Source organism: Eubalaena glacialis, chromosome 5, assembly GCF_028564815.1.
Source record: "Eubalaena glacialis isolate mEubGla1 chromosome 5, mEubGla1.1.hap2.+ XY, whole genome shotgun sequence".
Classification (NCBI taxonomy): domain Eukaryota; kingdom Metazoa; phylum Chordata; class Mammalia; order Artiodactyla; family Balaenidae; genus Eubalaena; species Eubalaena glacialis.
In genome coordinates, this window is record NC_083720.1 from 96033440 (window position 1) to 96051521 (window position 18082).

Below are 18082 nucleotides of genomic sequence, written 5' to 3' on the forward strand. Positions count from 1 at the left end.
AAGAGTTACAATTGGAAGACAAAACAAATGTACACTATAAAACAAAATACTAATTTTCTAAAGTGAATTTTACTGTACTTAATCTGTTACATAAATTTAAAGAAATCATAGGAATTAAATACTCTTTGTTGATAAAGTCATAAAGAAAAACTTCAAAAGAATTCTTTCTTTCCAGATTTCAGTTTATATTGTATACCTATAATTTGGGTATGTCAAAATCACATATATACATACATACATACACACACACACATACACATATTAATCTTGGTCAGTTCTGAAGTAATATCAAAACTTGGCACCCTTAAGTAACCCATAGGTTCTACATTTATCTTTGAATACTCTAACTGAAAGAAAAACAGCCTTGTATGAGAAAGAACGAGTGATATCATAAAAAAGGAGGGTCTTCCTAGTTAGAATATTTATACTACACATGGAGAAAAGGAAGGTATTTCAAGTGAAAAGAAAACCTATCATTACCAAGATGAGTTAATGAAATGTAGAGGGAAATAAGAATGTTTTTTATGACAGTGATCAGGGGTTATCTGAATACTGAGAGTACAGATATATCAAATTTCAAAAAACAAACTACTGTTAACAGTCTATATATTCTTTTAAGAAATAAAGGCGGTATTTACTAAGACAAGCATGCAAAAATAGTCTAGCAAACAGATTTGAAAAAACAAAAATTGTAGAACTTTCAGAAATGAAGTTTCTAACTATTAAAACAAAATCTTCAATATAACACACACCAATCAGAATAGCTAAAATTAAAACGCAATGACCAACGAAGTGGTTAGAAAGAATGTGAAGTACCTGGAACTCTCAGAAGTTGCTGGTGAAAGTGTAAAATAGTACAACTATGGTGAAAATCTGGTTAGCAGCTTCCAACTGACTTGAAAGTGGGAAAAAGAAACTTCCTGGGTTGATGGAAATGTTCTACATCTTAAGTTAGGCAGTTACTTTTGTCAAAATTAGTCAAGCAGCATACTTAAGTATTTGGGTATTTTACTGTATGTAATTATAACTCAGTAAAGTACTAGGGGAAAAAACCATGAGTGAGCTAGGCAGTAGATGACATACAGCTGAAAATAAAATAAGTGAACAGGAAAACCATATTCAAAGAAATTACCCAGAATGCATCACTGAGCATCAAGAAAATGTAAAATATGAGACAATAAAAATATGGGAGTTAGAACAAGAAATCTTAATATACGTTGAATTGGAGCTCTAGAAAGAGAGAACAGTACTTTGGTTTCTGGTCCGACATGTAAAGAGACTGGAAGTTGTCACTCCCACCTCCACAACTGAGGTCACAGGGCAAACTGCTGTCCTGAACACAAGCAGGGCCCTATACTTTGCTGCATTTTACTCCCTGGGGTCCTACTGGGTTCTCACTATAAAGACTGGAGAAAAACCCCCTTGTGCTTCTGTTAGGGGAGAGGGAAAGTAATGTTCTCCTTAACCAATTCTGCCCACAAGGGAAACCATTGTACCAGAGTATAACCAAGTGGGGTTTTACCAAAGCCTAACCAACCCAATATTTCTCTTATCCCACTCCAGCCCCCTCTAGCGTGTGGGGAGGGAGGATATCCAACTCAGACTCACCAAAAGACTGAGACCTAATCATAGGACTAGAGGACTCTTCTTCTCCTTCACACTTTATCACATCAACAGAGCTCCTATGTAACAGAGGGTTAGAGCTCAAGAACTGCAAGCCTCAGACCCTAGTTAAAGAGTCTCTGGGAAAACCCAAGGATAACAGAAGCGACAAAAACAAGGACATGAGAGGAAATTTTAGATTCTGACACACAGATGGAATAAACAGTAAACACATTCTAACTCCTAGCCAGAAGGAGATTAGAGAGAGAGGAGAAATGAGAGAGGCAATATTCAAAAAGAAAAAGGCTGCAAACTTTCAAAAGCTAACTTTTTAAAAATTGAATAAACTGATACAAGAAGCAAAATATATACAAAGAAGTTTATGAAAACTTTCATTTTACGTTGTACTGCAAACTAGAGAATGCCAATGGCAAATACAAGACTTTAAAACCAGATAGGGAAAAAGGATCAATTACTTCTAAAGAAAAAAATATGAGAATGCCAACAAAATTCATTAACAACAACAGAATACAGTACAGTAACAGTAACAATACAGTAGAATAATATCTCTAAAGAGTTGCAAGATGGTATTTGAGACTTTAATACTCCTCTACCAGTCACCAATATAAAAGGTAGACAGAAAATCAATAAAGATGAAGAAGACCCTAACAACACTGTCAAACAACTAACTGATATCTATATAATACTCTACTCAAACACAAGAAGATATACATTCTTTTCGAGTACACATGAATATTCACCAAGAGAGACCATACTTTGGGCCAGGAAACAAACTATAACATATTTAAATGAAATGAAATCACACAAAGCATACTATCCGACCATAACAAAACTAGAAATCGACAATAGACAGACATCTGGAAAATCCCCAAGTACTTTGATACAACTAAATCAGTGTTTAGAGGAAAATTTATAGCATCAAATGCTTATATTAGAAAAGAAACATCTAAAATCAGTGACCTAACCTCCATATTAAGAATCTAAAAAAAGAAGAGCAAATACACCCCCAAAGAAACCAAAAGGAAGGAACTAATAAAGAGCCAAAATCTATAAAATCTAAAATAGGAAAACAACAGATTCCTACTGAACCCAAAAGATGGTACTTTGAAAGAGGCAATAAAATTGACAAACCTCTCTTTGACCAGGACAAAAAGACACAAACTATAAACATCAAGAATGAAAGACGGAACAGCCCTTGAGACATTAAAAAGATAGAGAATATTTAAAAATATTTATGTGCATAAATTCAACAACTTAGAAGAAATGAATAAGTTCCTTCTAAGACAGAAACTACCACACCTCAAAAAGAAATGGATAGAGAACAGCAAAAATGGCAGAGAATAACTCCAAAATTTTGCCCCTCCACAAAAGCAGTATCAAAAACCAAAAAAGCTAGCAAAAATTGCAGACTCAACTATTTCAGAACTCTGGAAATTAACTAAATGATTACGGCAACCCAGGGGGTATTTATTCAAGAAAAAAGGACAGTGATTTGTGGAGTTTTAAACCTTCTCCTGGTCCCTCATTGCCAGGGCAGCTTGGCAGCCACTTTGGAGCAACCAAAACTGAGCTGGAGCACTCTCAAAGCCTCATTCCCAAACACTAGTCATTATCTGACCTGTGTGGTGGTTCCTCTACTCTTGCATAGTGTTAGAAGACTTCTTCCTGGAGGGGAAGGAGGAAACTATTACTGGCAAATGTTTTAAATTTGTAGGTGTCCGAGGTCATGGAAACAGTTGGGGCAAACAACAGACTAACCAAAAAGCTTAAAAGGAAAAACTTGGGAATGAGATGTCAGTATGTGCTCCAAAAAGCTCTGACATACTCTTGGGACTCTAGAAGGTCATATGGACATGGAGGCCTACGCACATGCTCAGGAAAGACCTAAAAATAGCCTAAGCTCTCACCTCTGTCTGACCTTGAGGCTTTGCAATGAAGGAAGTGAAGGACAAGGCAGAGTTATAAACTTCTTGGCTGAGGAATGAAGGTGAGCCCCAAAACACATACCGAGCCACTTGGCCAGGAGTGGGAGACTTACTGGTTACAGGCAGTTAAGGAAATCTCTGTCCAACCATTAGCTGACCATAAACTGAATAAAAAGACTTCAATGGCCACACATGACAAAGCATACAAAATTTACAGAATTAGTTCTGAAAAGTCACTAAAGCAACAAACAACAAATAAAACAAGCAGCAGCAACAGACAACCCTGGGAAGGGGAGAGAGTCTAATTCCAAAGTTGCTGTATTATTTTAAATGTCCAGTTCTTAACAAAAAAGACCTATGAAACATACAAAGAAACAAGAGAGTATGTCCCATACTAAGGGAGAAGAGCCATCAATAAAAACTGTCCCTAAGAAAAATAAAAATTGTACCCAAGGACTTAACAGAAAACACTTTGAAAATCCACTATTTTAATATGCTTAAAGAGCTGAAGAAAACCATGTCTAAAGAATTAAAATGAAGTATGAGAATGATATCTCACCAAACAGAGAATATCAAAAAAGAAACAGAAATTATAAAAAGGAACCAAATAGAAATTATAAAACAAAACAAAACAAAATCACTAAAAGGGCTCAAGAGCAGTATTGAACAGGTAGAAGAAAAGATCTGTGACCCTGAAGAGAGGTTAGTTGAAGTTACACAGTCTGAAGAAAAGAAAAAAGAATGAAGAAAAATTAACAGAGCTCAGAGATCTATCAGACAACAAGTGTACCAACATATGCAAAATGGGAGTCCCAGAAGAGGAGGAGAAAAAAGAACAGGAAAAAAATGTAAAGAAAAAATGGTCAAAAGATCCCAAATTTAATGAAAAGCATTAATAGAAGAAGCTCAATAAACTCCAAGTAAAATAAAATGTAAGTGAGATCTACTCCTGGACAAATTATAATAAAACTGTGCAAAGTCAAAGACAGAAAGAGAATCTTGAAAGCTCTAAGACAGAAGTGACACATGGTATACAGAGCCTCAAAATAAGATTAACAGCTGGTTTCTCATCAGAAACCATGGAGGCCAAAAGGCAGTAGAATAACATATTCAAAGTACTGAAAGGGGGAAACCCCCCCCCCAAAAAAACTATCAACCAGGAATTCTATATCCAGCAAAAATATCCTTCAAAAATAAAGGGGATAGTAAGACATTCCCAAATAAACAAACAGAGTTTCTCACTAGCAGACCAACCCTACAGGAAATACTAAAGAGATTCCTCTAACTTAAATGAAAGGACACAGGACAGTAACTTGAATCCATATGAAAAATCAAGAGTACCAGTAAAGGTACTCTACATAGCACATATAAAAGACAGTATAAATGTAATTTTTGTCTTTAATTTTTTTTCCTGATATGAGATAACTGCATACAGCAATAATTTTATATCTATGTCGATGGGCACACAATGTAAAAAGATGATATTTGTAATGATAACAGCATAAAAGAGAAGTGAATGGAGTTACAGGTGCAAAGTTCTTTTATATTATTGAAACTAAATTGCCATTGATCCAAATTAGATTGCTGTAAACTAAGATGTTAATTGTAATCCTCAGGGTAACCACTAAGAAAATAACTCAAAATAACATAGTAAAAGAAACAAGGGAATTAAACTGTACACTGGAAAATATCCATTTAGCACAAGAGAAGGCATTAATTGAGGAACAGTGGAACAAAAAGGACATAACACATAGAGAAAACAAATAGCAAAATGACTGACATGAATCCTACTTTATCAGCAAATACATTAAATGTAAGTGGATTAAACTCTGATTAAAAAGCAGAGATTAGCAGAATGAATAATTAAACATGATTCATTATATGTTATCCAGAAGAGAGACACTATAGATCAAAGACATAAATAGATAGAAAGTAAAAGCACAGAAAAAGGTATGACATGCAAACAGTAACCAAAAGAGAGCTGAAGTAGCTACACTAAGACAGGGATAACCTCAATGTCTTGTATCAATGAAAGAAACTGAATTAGTAGTTAAAAACTTTTCAACAAAGAAAATTTCAGGCCCATATAGTTTTACTGGAAAATACCACCAATAGTATAAGAAAGAAATAATACAAACGGAAATGCTTCAAGAAAATAGAAGTGTTAGTAACAGTTTCCAACTCATTTTACGAAGTCAGTAGTATCCTTATCAAGCTAGACAAAAACAAACAAACTACAGAATGCCTTACAATCATAAATGTATAAATCCTCAACAAAATACTAGCAAATCAAATCCAGTAATATATTAAAAACAAAATACATTATGTCTAAGTGGTATTTAAAATGGGAATAGAAGGTGAGTTCTACCTCTTGATAGAAGTCTGATTATTATTGAAAAACCACCAATGTAATTCAGCATATAAACAAAGTAAAGAAGAAAAGTTATGATCATTTCAACAGTTGCAGAGAAAGTATCCAACCAAATTCAACTTGCATCAATGACAAAAATCCTCAGCAAAAGTGAAGAAATAGAAGGAAAATTTATTTAACCTGAAAAAGCATCTACCAAAAAACTTGCAGTTGATATAATTCATGGTGAAAGACTGAACGCCTTCTCCCTAAAGTTAAGAACAGGGCAAGGACATGCACTGTCATCACTTCTATTTAATATTGTCCTTGCCAGTGTGATAAGGCAAAAAATAAGGAAAGGAAGAAATGAAAAGGTCTCTATTCACAGATTAAAAGGTTGTAAAAGTTCCTAGAAGTAGTAAGTTTACTAATGTTGTAAGGGATAAGGTCAATATACTTTTAAATGAATTGTGTTTTAATTCTATAAAATATCAATGAGTAACTGGAAATTTTAAAAGTAGTATCATTTACAATAGAATCGAATATCAAATAAGTAGCAAATCCAACAACAATATATAAATCTAGCAAAATATTTGCAAGATCTGCATGCTGAAAACTACAAAACATCAAAAAAATAAAGAAGACCTGCGTAAATAGAGAGGTACACTGTATTCATAGATTGGAAGACTCAGTATTAAGTCTCAAGATTAATATACTGATTCTAACTCCAAACTGATCTACATATTCAATACAATTCAAATAAAAATTCTAGCAGGATATTTTGCAAAAATCATAATCTGATTCTAAAACTTATACGGAAATGCAAAGCATTTAGAGGTGTCAACACAATTTTGAAAATAACTACAGAGTTGGAGAACACATACTATATAATCTCAGGGCTTACCACAAAGCTGCAGCAATCAAACATTTTGGTATTGGCATAGATCAGTGGACAGATTATATATCTAGCAGTAGACCCACCCACATAAATTTGGGTCTAATGAATTTTGACAAAGTTACAAGAAAATCCACATGGAAAGCATAATCTTTTCAACAAATAGTGCTGGAATGACTGGATGTACATATGCAAAAGAACAAACTTTGCACCACACTTACAAAAATTAACTTAAAACAGACCCCAGACCTATATGAAAAACCTAATTATAAATTTCTAGAAGAAAATCTTCATGTACTTGGGTGAGGTAAATACATCTTAGATGTACCTGGGTGAGGTAAATACATCTTTGGTGTATTTGGTAAATACACCAAAGACATAATCCATAGATGAAAACAAGTGATAAATGGGACCGCATCAAAATGGAAAATTGCTCTTTAAAAGCCCCTATAAAGAAAATAAACATACAAGCCACAGATTGGGAGAAAATATCTGCAGAACATACTTTAAAAAGGACTTGAGAGGGAGGCGGAGGCGAGGCGCCGAAGGAAAGATGGAAGACTACCAGGCTACCGAGGAGACTGCTTTTGTTGTTGATGAAGTGAGCAACATTGTAAAAGAGGCCATAGAAAGTGCCATCGGTGGCAACGCCTATCAGCACAGCAAAGTGAATCAGTGGACCACAAACGTAGTGGAGCAGACCTTAAGCCAACTCACCAAGCTGGGGAAACCATTTAAATACATTGTGACCTGTGTAATCATGCAGAAGAACGGAGCGGGATTGCACACGGCAAGTTCCTGCTTCTGGGACAGCTCTACTGATGGGAGCTGCACTGTGCGATGGGAGAACAAGACCATGTACTGCATTGTCAGCGCCTTCGGACTGTCCATTTGACCGCCTCATCCAACCTGTGATCTTTCTCCTTTTGTCCCAACATTTCTCTTCCATCTTCTAACCACCAGCCATCTACTCAGTGATCACCTGTCTCACTCTCTTTAAGTGTGTTTTTGTGGCGCTCTCAAAATGTAGAGGAAAAAACCAAATAACCACACTGTTCTGTGACCTGCACACCCTAAGTCAGAGGAATCATCACCGAAGGTAGTCAGGAGCCTGTCTTGCCACTTGTCTTAACTTTGAATGTTTCTTTTCAAAGGTGCTAAAAGCCGAAATCTGCCAGTGTGAAACTTTCTCTACTCTCTGAAATGATTCAAATACACTAAGTTTCCATACTTTGTACTTTTGTTAGAATAATACATTATTCCAATTTAAAAAAAAAAAGGACTTGAATCCAAAACATATAATAAACTCTCAAAATCTCAGTAATTAGAAAAAAAGCAACTCAATAATAAAACTAGGCAAAATATGTGAATAAACACTTCCTTCACCAATGAAGACATACAGATGGCAAATAAACACATGAAAAGTATAATTACTCATTAGAGAAATGACAAGCTAAACCACAATGAGATATTACATCCTACTAGAATGAAAAATTTACAAAAAAATTGATAATACCAAGAAGTACTGACAAGGATGCACAGCCAACTAAAACTCACTCATATTTTTGGCAGGAATACAAAATGATAAATCCACTATGTTGGATTATCAGACAAACAGTCTGGTAGTTTCTTATGAAGTTCAACATACACTTACCATACCACCTGGCAGTTCCAGTCCTAGGTATTTACCCAAGTAAAATAAAACTTACTTCACACAGAAATCTATACAAATGTTTACAGGGCCTTTATTCCTAATCACTCATAACTGGAAACAACCCAAATGTCCTTCAACTTGTGAACAGATAAAAATCGGTGGTATATCCACACAATTGGATACTACTCAGCAACAGAAATGAGCTACTGAAATACACAACAAGATGGATGAACCTCAAATACATTATGTTAAATGAAAGAATCCAGACTCAAAAGGCTACATACTATGTTTCCATATATGACATTCTGGAAAAGTAGTGGCCAAGGGCTAAGAGCAGCATAAGGTATTGACTTCAATGAACACAAATGAATTTTGGAGGGTGACAGAACAGTTCTATTTCTCAATTGTAGTGGTGGTTATGCAACTGCATACATCTGTCAACATTCACCAAATGTGAATGTCTGTCAACAAAGAGGTCAATTTTACTACAAACATATACTTCAGTAAAAAAGTTGCTAAAAATTTAATTTTTCAAAAATATATTCAAGGTATAATTTCAAGAGTGACCACTGAGAGTCCAGAAATAGAATGTACAAATCCCACACCAACAGAAGTATATAGATCAAGAAACAAACAAGGGGGAAAAAAATCTGTTTTTAGAAAGGCAAAAAGAAAACAAAAAATCACACAAAGAATGGAATCAAAAAGTAGGATGGCAACCAGACAAAAATATCAATAATTGCAATAGAGGTAAGGCAATTGGTCTGAACCCACACATTAAAATAGTCAGACTGGATTAAAAACAAAGACCAGTTATATACTTTTTGTAAGAGACACACCTAAGCATAAGTACACAGAAAGGTTGAAAGTAAACAAAGGAGAAAAGATGTATTATACAAACATTAACCAAAAGAAAACTTGCATAGCTATAATATGAGACAAAAAAGACTGTAAGATGAAAACCCTAACAGGAGGCTCATGACCTAATATCAGGTTCAATTTACCAGAAGGTATAGCAATATATAGGCATAGCTGGTATACTTAATAAAATAAACTCAAAGGCTATAAAGCAAAAGCTGAATGAATTACATGGGGAAATGAACAAATTCAGCATTTAAATGGAAATTTTAGCATATATACCTTAATTATTAAAAGAGCAAACAGTCAAAAATTTATAAAGATACAGCAAATATGAGGAACACAGCTAACAAATTTGATCTAATGGAGAAACATATAGATCTGTACCTAACAATTAGAGAAACAATACTCTTTTCAGATGCAGTAAAACACTTATAAAAATTGATCACATACTAGCCCATAAAGCAGGAATCAACAAATGTAAAAGAACTGGTTCATACAGGTTACCCTAACTGCCTATAATGCAATTAAGTTTAAAGTTAACAATAAAGAAAGGTAAATTTAAAATCACACGTGCATGGAAATTTTAAAGAACTGATGAGTCAAAGAAGATATGATAACCTATATTAATAATACTTAGGCAAAAATGATGAGAATATTTCATATCAAAATCATGGGATGCCAAATAAATTTATAGTCTTGCCAAAAAAATTTATCGTCTTAACTGCTTATATTTATTTGAAAATAAGGAAATCTAAATATGAATAAGCCATATATCCAACTTAAAAAGAGAAAAAAGGAAAAAAACTATAATAAATCCAAACAAAACAGAATAAAGAGAACCAGGAACAAACCAGTTTTTAAAAAATAAAAGCCAATATTGACTCACTGAAAAGAACGTAACCGACAAATCCTTGGGGAGACTAAATCAGAAAAAAAGATAGAAAGCACAAATAATCTTACTAATGAAGAAGGGGGTAATATAAACAAAAGAGTCTAAAAATATATCAAGAGAATATTATGAACATTTTTATGCAAATTTGAAAACTTTAAAAAGCTGAAAAATTCCAATATTACAGATACAATCCAAAAAAACTGACTCGTCAGCAATTAGAAGACTCAATGATTCTTATAACTACAAATACACTGAGGTGATAGTTCCACCAGGCAATGGTAGTTTTATAGTCTTGTTCCACCAAAATTTCAAGGAACAGATTAATTCAATATTATACAAACTCTTTGAGAAAACTGAGTAAGAACAGTTAAGAACACATGTCTATCTTATTCATGAACATACATGAAAAATTCCCTTAAAAAGTTAATGTGAAAGGCAGTCAGTCAGGGTCCCTGTGCTTCCCCCCTTCATTCTTTGTGAGTGCAACAGATTCTGAAACTTATCTGTCTCTTGATACTGAGCAGTTTCTATAGCTAGTTATATAGGGAACTAAACAGGTAAAGGCAACCAGAGCAATACTTCCATATAACTCTTTGTACCCTTGGAGAAGCAGGACTAGTTGTTTTGTTTTGGTTTTTTGCAGCTAGCTACAATATTTGCTGCTTGCTTGAAAAGTGCTGCACCTTTGGACTTAGATTACTCAATTGCAATGCAAACTCTTTGTGTATACAGCATGTGTCTGGGTCCACCTTGTTGCTTGAGTGATAATGTTCTTTGTCTCTGACCCAAGAGTCTCATGTCTTCTACCATTATCCATGAAGCAATAATTGGCTAACTTATTAGCTTGTAATAGGGTAAAATCTCAGAGCCTTAACAGTTCTTGACAAACACTATCAAAATAAATCCAGCAATGCATAAAAGCACCAAGTTGGGTTTACCTCAGGAATGCAAGTGTGGTTTAAAGGGGCAGGTTGGGGGGACGCTTACATATAATTTACCACTTCAATATATGAAATGAGAAAATAATGTAATCATCTCAATAGATGAAGAAAAGCATTTCATAAAATTCAGCACCCGAATAAGGATTAGCAAAGTAGAAATAGAAGGAAACTTCTAGAACCTAAAAACTTTTTACCAAAAATATACAGCAAATATTCTTAATGGAAAAATATTAGAAACATATCCTTTAAAATTGGGATTAGAAGCATGCCCAGTATTAATGCAATATTGTATTAAACATGCCAGTACATTACAATAAGGAAAAGAAATTATAAGAATTTGAAAGGAACAAAGTCTTTATCAGCAGATGAAATCATTATCTGCATACAATACATAAAGAATTTATAGACAAACTTTTAGGAAGAATGAGAATTTAGCCAAGAAGGCTTACTGTAAGATCTTTTTTCTTTTTAATGGTAATTCGTATACCCCAACAGCAAACAGGCAGAAAAAGCAACTTAAAAAAGACATGGTTTATAAGAGGAACAAAAAAACTTATAAAGTATCTAGAAACAAATCTACAAAAGATATGCCTGAACAGTGTGCAGAAAGTTATAAAATTTTATTCAAAGACATTAAATAAGATCTAAATAAATGGAGAGAATGCACAAATTCATGGATAGGAAGACTCAATATAATTAACATGTCAATTTTTCTTAAATTGATCCAGACATTCAATGCAGTTCCAAAGTCCCAACAGCATTTTTTGTGAAACTTAACAAGCTGTTTCTTATGTATGAGGAAGATTCAAGGCACCCAAACTGCCAAGACATTGCAAAAGTAAAATGTAAAGGGACTTCCCAAAAGAGATATCAAATCTTAATATAAAGCCATAGTAACAATTATGACAATGTAGTAATCAGTGCAAGGTTAGACAAACTGACTACTGGGTACAGAGAATGGAGATCCCAAAACAGGCCTGCTACATATTGCTGATATATGAGAGAGGTGACTTTGCTGAGCAGTGGGAAAAGGGAAAAACTAGTCACTAAATGATGTTGAGACAACTGGTTATTCACAAGGAAAAGACAAAATGAGATCCCTCCCAAAATTAGACCTCTCATACCATGTTAAAATATCAACTCCAAATGAATGAAAGAATTAACTATGAAAAGCAAAACTTTACAACAACTTTTAAGAGATAATATAGAAAAAGTATTTTTGACTGGGGTAGGGCAGGATTTCTTTAATAAAACATAAGATGCACTAGTCACAAAAGAAAAGACTTTTAAATTCAACTACAATAAAAAAAATCAAATCTATTCATTAAACAATACCAACAAAGAAAACAGAAAGAAAAGCCAGAGTGGAAGAAGACATTTACAATACAAAATAGACAAAAGTTAAAAATTCCAAGTGAAAATAAGCAAAAGATATCAACAGCAACTTCAGAGAAGAAACGTGGCCAATACATATATGAAAAGATTCTCAGTTTTATTATCAATTAGGAAAATGTAAATTAAGAGTAGAACTAGAAACTGTTTCACACTTAATAATTGGCAAAACTTTAAAAATCTGACAATACTAAGTAAGTGTTGGGAAGAAGACAGAAAAATGGCAACTGTATTACTTTGGGGAGTATATTTTAGTACAGCTACTTTGTAAAATATTATGGCATTACCTAATAAAGCTAAGAATGTATAAAGCTTCTTTCTATAACCCAACAATTCCATTCTTAGGAACTCTATCAGGAGACATGTACAAGAATGTTCATGGCTACATTGCTTATAGTAGTCAAAAAAAGGTGGAAACAATCTAAATATCTATAGTAGAATGAATGAATTACAGCATATTCATATAACAGAATACAACACAGCAATGAAACAGATGAACTACAATTACACGCATGTATGAATGTATGAATCGTAAATACATAAAGTCAAATAAAACCAAGTCACAGAAAATTACATTCAGTAGGATTCCATTTATATAAAGGTTAAAACACCCTTAACAGATACATATATAAGCTCAGTATCTGGCACATAGTATGTGCTCATCAATACCTGTTGGATGACAGAAAGAAAACTAACAGAATTTAGGACAGTAATAACCTCTGGGAGAAGTGATGAAGATGTAATCAAGAAAAGGCACAAAGGAAACTTAAAAGATACAGGGGATCTACACCAACAAGGTTTGATTGTACCTATTTCCCAATAATCTCACCAACAGTTATTTTATCAGATTTTTGGAATTCATCCAATCTGATAGGTAAAAATTGAGTATAGCTTCAATTTGCATTGTTATTACTATATAAGGTTGATCAACTTTCTAATTTTAAAGCCATTTGTAAATCCTCTTATATGAATTATTAATATGCTCTCTAATAGACTGTCTTTTATTTACTGATTTCCAGAAGCTCATTATATAATACAGAAGAAAGTACTTTGCCTCCTATATGAGTGGCAATCAGATTTTTAAATGCATTTTTTAAAAAGGTACTGAGAACGTTAGATAATGGGTGTGTAGTTATTTATTTTATTATTTTCTTTAAAATGTTACTCTTTGTATATTATGATATATTTCATGAATTAAAAAGTTTACATAGTAAAAGAATCTTCAACTGCCATGGTCCATTTTATTTTAAGGGAGATAAGTAATTCTTAGAAGGAAGCTAGAAATCTTCACAATTATTGAAGTTCTAAAGTTTTTATTATTTGGGGACATCAATGTTTAATGCCTGAGGGCAATTGTTTGGCCCATATGTCAGAGAAAGTATTGCTTTATACCTTAGGACATGAATTCTAAATTATTTAAAAATAACTATATGAGAATTGCTTTCACTTACACCTTTTCTTCCATAAGACTAATAGAGATTGGATTTTTCTTTTAAGTGACTTAAAAGAACATTTCCAACTTCCTGGACTGGTCATGTTTGTAGTTTTTAAATTGGCCTTCTTATCCTAACTCTTCAAACACCCTACCCACCACACATACTCCTCAAGTCTCAAAATAGCATTTCTAAAAATTAACTTGTTGAGCCAGGAAGATCAAATTCATTATCAAAATTTCAGTATCTGTGTTTCAGAGGAAGACAGGAAATGGAAGAAAGGCACTCCTTTTTCTAGTTTCAAGACAAAATGGAATCTTAGAGGCAATCCATTTTCATTGTTTCTTTTAAATATATCAAAGTGCTATTTTAAGTGCTCCATTCTACTCCCTCCCCCTTTTTTTGGACACAAAGTACCACTATGTGGTTATTAAAACTGATTAAGAAATTATTTCAAGTTTTACCTTCCTAAGAATATAAAGCTACCATTCATTAGGAACATTTTATTCCTTCAATTCCTTCATAAAATCAATCCTGTTTTTACCACCTTAAAGTTTTGAAAGAAGGCAGGGAGGGCTCTGGCTTTCTTTCACTTCTAAAAGGTCTTTGCTCTTCTGTACTGATCACCTGAACATAAAATAGCACTGCCAGAAAAACAGATTCTCACAGAAGAGGAAAGGCTGCAGATAGGTATTTATATTGAATTTAAATTGAAGTTTAATGAAAAGGAATTTATCCATAGGCACGGACAAAGCTAAGTTACAGCTGGTAAAGCAGAGCTGGTGCCTGATTTGAAAGTCTAAAGTGAGATTTTAACAAATGTGAATCATCAGTAGACAAGGGACACTAGAATCAAAGTCCAACGAAAGACAGTAGTTTGGAAGACTAACATTTTAACTAGTAAAACAGAATGAAGAACCCAGGAGATAAAGGATATTCAGAAAGATTCATTCAGTTGATACTAAGCATAAATTTTCTGAGAACATGTCTCTATATGAGATAACATGGAATAGAGTTATGAAACAGTAAGATATATAATATTTGCTTTTCCAGGAATGTTATGTGGTATGAAGGGTAAGTCCAACTGGGTTCAATACCAAGGTATTCATTTGTCATTGACATGCTCTCCATCAAGATTAGGAGGAGGAAAACAGCTGTTCTGATTGATGTTGAAAGTAAGAAACAATAGTTATCCTTGGAGACAAAAAATATACAATTTATTATAATCAGTATGAAATTGTGAATTCTGAAATCTAAGATTATAAAAAATGACAACCATTCCATACTTTTTAATAGAAACGAACAGACCTGCCCCCATTCCAACTCTAGCTGGATGGCTGTTTCAGCTACACTTACAAGAATAAGATTTAGCACATAGAGAATAAGGTGAAATGTCCCAACAGTTAAATTTCAAATGCCTTGGGTTAATCCACAAGAAAATACTTTAGATAAAAAGTATTCCCCGTATGTCTACTTCACACATGATAAAAAGCATCAGCAAATTCCTACAAAGAACCTAAAATCACAAGAGTTAGACCATTCATATAATTATCCAACTGACGAAGGGTTAACTGTATAAGGAAGCCTAACACCACTTTTGTCACTTCAACAAATAATGTCAGCAATCTTACCACTCTTATTCAAGCTTCTTTCTTAATGCTCCATTATATGACTTACGCAAACGCAAACAGAACACGTTCATGAGACTCAGTAGTCTTTGAAGAAGGAAAATAAAACATATGAAAGTGTATACTTTATAAGGCTTTGATTAATGTTCACTCCTCATTAGCACAGAAAACGTTTAACCAATACAGTAAATCTGTATTTAGTCCTCTGCATTCAAAATAAACCCTTCTTCCTATGCTATGATATAAGAGAAAAATATACAAATCTCAGTATTTATGTGATTTGAGTATGACTTTCATTCCAAACTGAGATGGTATCATCAGAGGAACATGCATTTTGGATTAATACACTATTTACAATAACTACACTTATTAGATATAGCTCATTTTTACTGTAATGTTTTCCCTCTTATAAACCTAATATGCCAATGCTATCTACTCTATCAAAACCAGACATTCTGGCTGAGGTTAAAATTTATTATGTTACATCACTGTTTTTTAATTTTTTTTTTAAATGGGAAAGAAACTACAGTGCTAAGTGTTAATTTAAACTATCTCCTCTAAGAAATTTCAGTAAAATATAAAAACAAAACAAAGCGAAAAACCCCGAAATTTCCCCCATACAAGTTTGTTAAAATGATGGCAGCTTGTTGAAATCATGAAGCTCAATTTGATACAGAAGAACCACTTTTCTTTCAAGAGGAATGTATAGTTACATTCTCAAAATTATACTAAAACCTGACCTAATTGTAACCAAAATGGTCTTTAAAAGGCTAAGAAAACCTCAATCCTGAGCGCTAATGCTATTATTTTTAAAAAATCACTCACCTTTCAAACCTAGAGTTTGTAGCTGGAAGAGCCGACCAAGTTCATAAGGCAAAACCCGTAACAGATTGTTATTTAAAAGCAATTCCCTGTTTTTTTCAAAAAAAAAAAAAAAAAAAAACTGTTTTAGTTTAATATATCAAACTTTATTAATACCTACAGTCGTTGTTCTTAACCTGCCTTCTAACATAACATGAGTGATGTCTACATTCAGGGTATATTTCTCTACATTCATCCAAAAATGTTGTAACTGCCACAATTATTAACAGTGTTTCTATGATTTACTCATTCTCTAGCACAGATTAAAGTTAAAGGTATAGGAACTGTATGTCATTCTCAGGCTAAATATGCTCCCTTTTCTCTCTCACCCAAAATGCCTCTCAGATGCAAATCAGAGTGACACATATTTTATGTATCCAAAGACAGCAGATATCCTTGAACCTAGTCTCATTCATAGAAAAAAGTAATCTTGTTAAAATAAACTTCAGGATTTAACTATAGTAGCCAATTCCCTGTATCAATTTTTATAACAATACAACTATTAGCACTTCAAGATACAACAATCATTGACACAGAATATAAACATTAAAAATAAAGCATAGGATAGTATAAATAGGATAGCACAGGTAAGATCTGATTTATGATTGTGAAATTTTGGGCAGACTACAGAAAAAATAAACAGCCCTTGTAATTAATTAATGACCAAAAGGTATAAAATAAATGACTAAAAAGTATAAAAAACAACAAAAACGCACAGTAAGGGGATGACAAAGAACAAGATTTTTAAATGATATTAAATATTTAATTTTAAACATGTGATAGCAATTTTTTAACATTACTATTCAGCAGATAAGGTAGAAAAGCAATCCTTGTTTTCATTGGGAACATTTATACAAGGTCTCAAGATTCCTATAAAATTTTCTCCTATGAAGAAATTCTTAAAGAATCCTGAAAGACTAGAAATAAATCCATTTATTATCAGGTTTTAAGATTTCCTTAAGGAGTTGTAATATACAAGTATACCTTGCCTTATAAAATAGATATGTTCCTAAAAGCTTTACTTATAAGCAAATCATTTTCCCAATTATTTCTCATTAGTCTAGACTAGTCTAGCCCCAATTAATTCTGATGAGATTTGTCACTTGAGTGTAAAGCGAGACTTAGGTATTTTAGCCCTATCCCACCTCAAGTCTGTCAAAAGAAATTGGTAATACAAGCACATTTCTAGCCAGAAACCTCCAAATTTAAAGGAAGAAAGGAAAAGAAGCGTTCAATGGAGCCCAACTCAAGCACTCTGCTTAGACAATTTACATCATTTAACCTTCACATACATATGGAAATCCTACTGTAAGATGAGTAACCTCCCATAATATTCTTATTTGGTAAATTTAGAATTTTATACAGTGAGTCACATTTATATTTCCTCACCTGAGAGACACCATGTTTCCTAGTTCTGCTGGTAAACTTCTGAGTTTATTGGATGACAGATCCAGGTAAACCAGATTATGAAGCTTGGCAATATCAGGTGGAATGCGACTAAGGTAATTGTCATTTAGGTGCAGTGCTGTCAAGTGTGTCAATGACCAAAGTGATGTACTTAAGCTCCGCACTCTACCTAAAAGGCAAAATATTGATGCATTAAACTTCTAGGCCCAAGACAAAGACT

At 33.3% G+C, this 18082-nt stretch overlaps 2 protein-coding genes across 8 annotated transcripts in view; one reads left to right on the forward strand and one right to left on the reverse strand.

The window, feature by feature from the left end:
* CNOT6L (CCR4-NOT transcription complex subunit 6 like) overlaps positions 1 to 18082 on the reverse strand; it is a 114140-nt gene that overhangs the window by 42520 nt on the left and 53538 nt on the right. For 6 of the 7 annotated variants that reach the window (XM_061192395.1, XM_061192397.1, XM_061192393.1 and 3 more), the window contains exons 3-4: positions 17845 to 18031; positions 16420 to 16505 (exon numbers count right to left, since the gene is read on the reverse strand). In XM_061192395.1, coding sequence (XP_061048378.1) covers positions 16420 to 16505; positions 17845 to 18031 — 273 coding nt within the window. The remainder of the gene's footprint in view (positions 1 to 16419; positions 16506 to 17844; positions 18032 to 18082) is intronic. The other variant, XM_061192398.1, reaches the window with a different exon arrangement.
* On the forward strand, positions 7322 to 7876 carry LOC133092263 (dynein light chain Tctex-type 1). Its single transcript, XM_061191510.1, has one exon. It carries the CDS (start codon positions 7347 to 7349, stop codon positions 7686 to 7688), a length of 342 nt encoding a protein of 113 aa, XP_061047493.1. The 5' UTR covers positions 7322 to 7346; the 3' UTR covers positions 7689 to 7876.

Coding starts and splice junctions, on each gene's coding strand:
- LOC133092263 (XM_061191510.1), top strand. CDS start 7,347: ATGGAAGACTACCAGGCTACCGAGGAGACTGCTTTTGTTGTTGATGAA.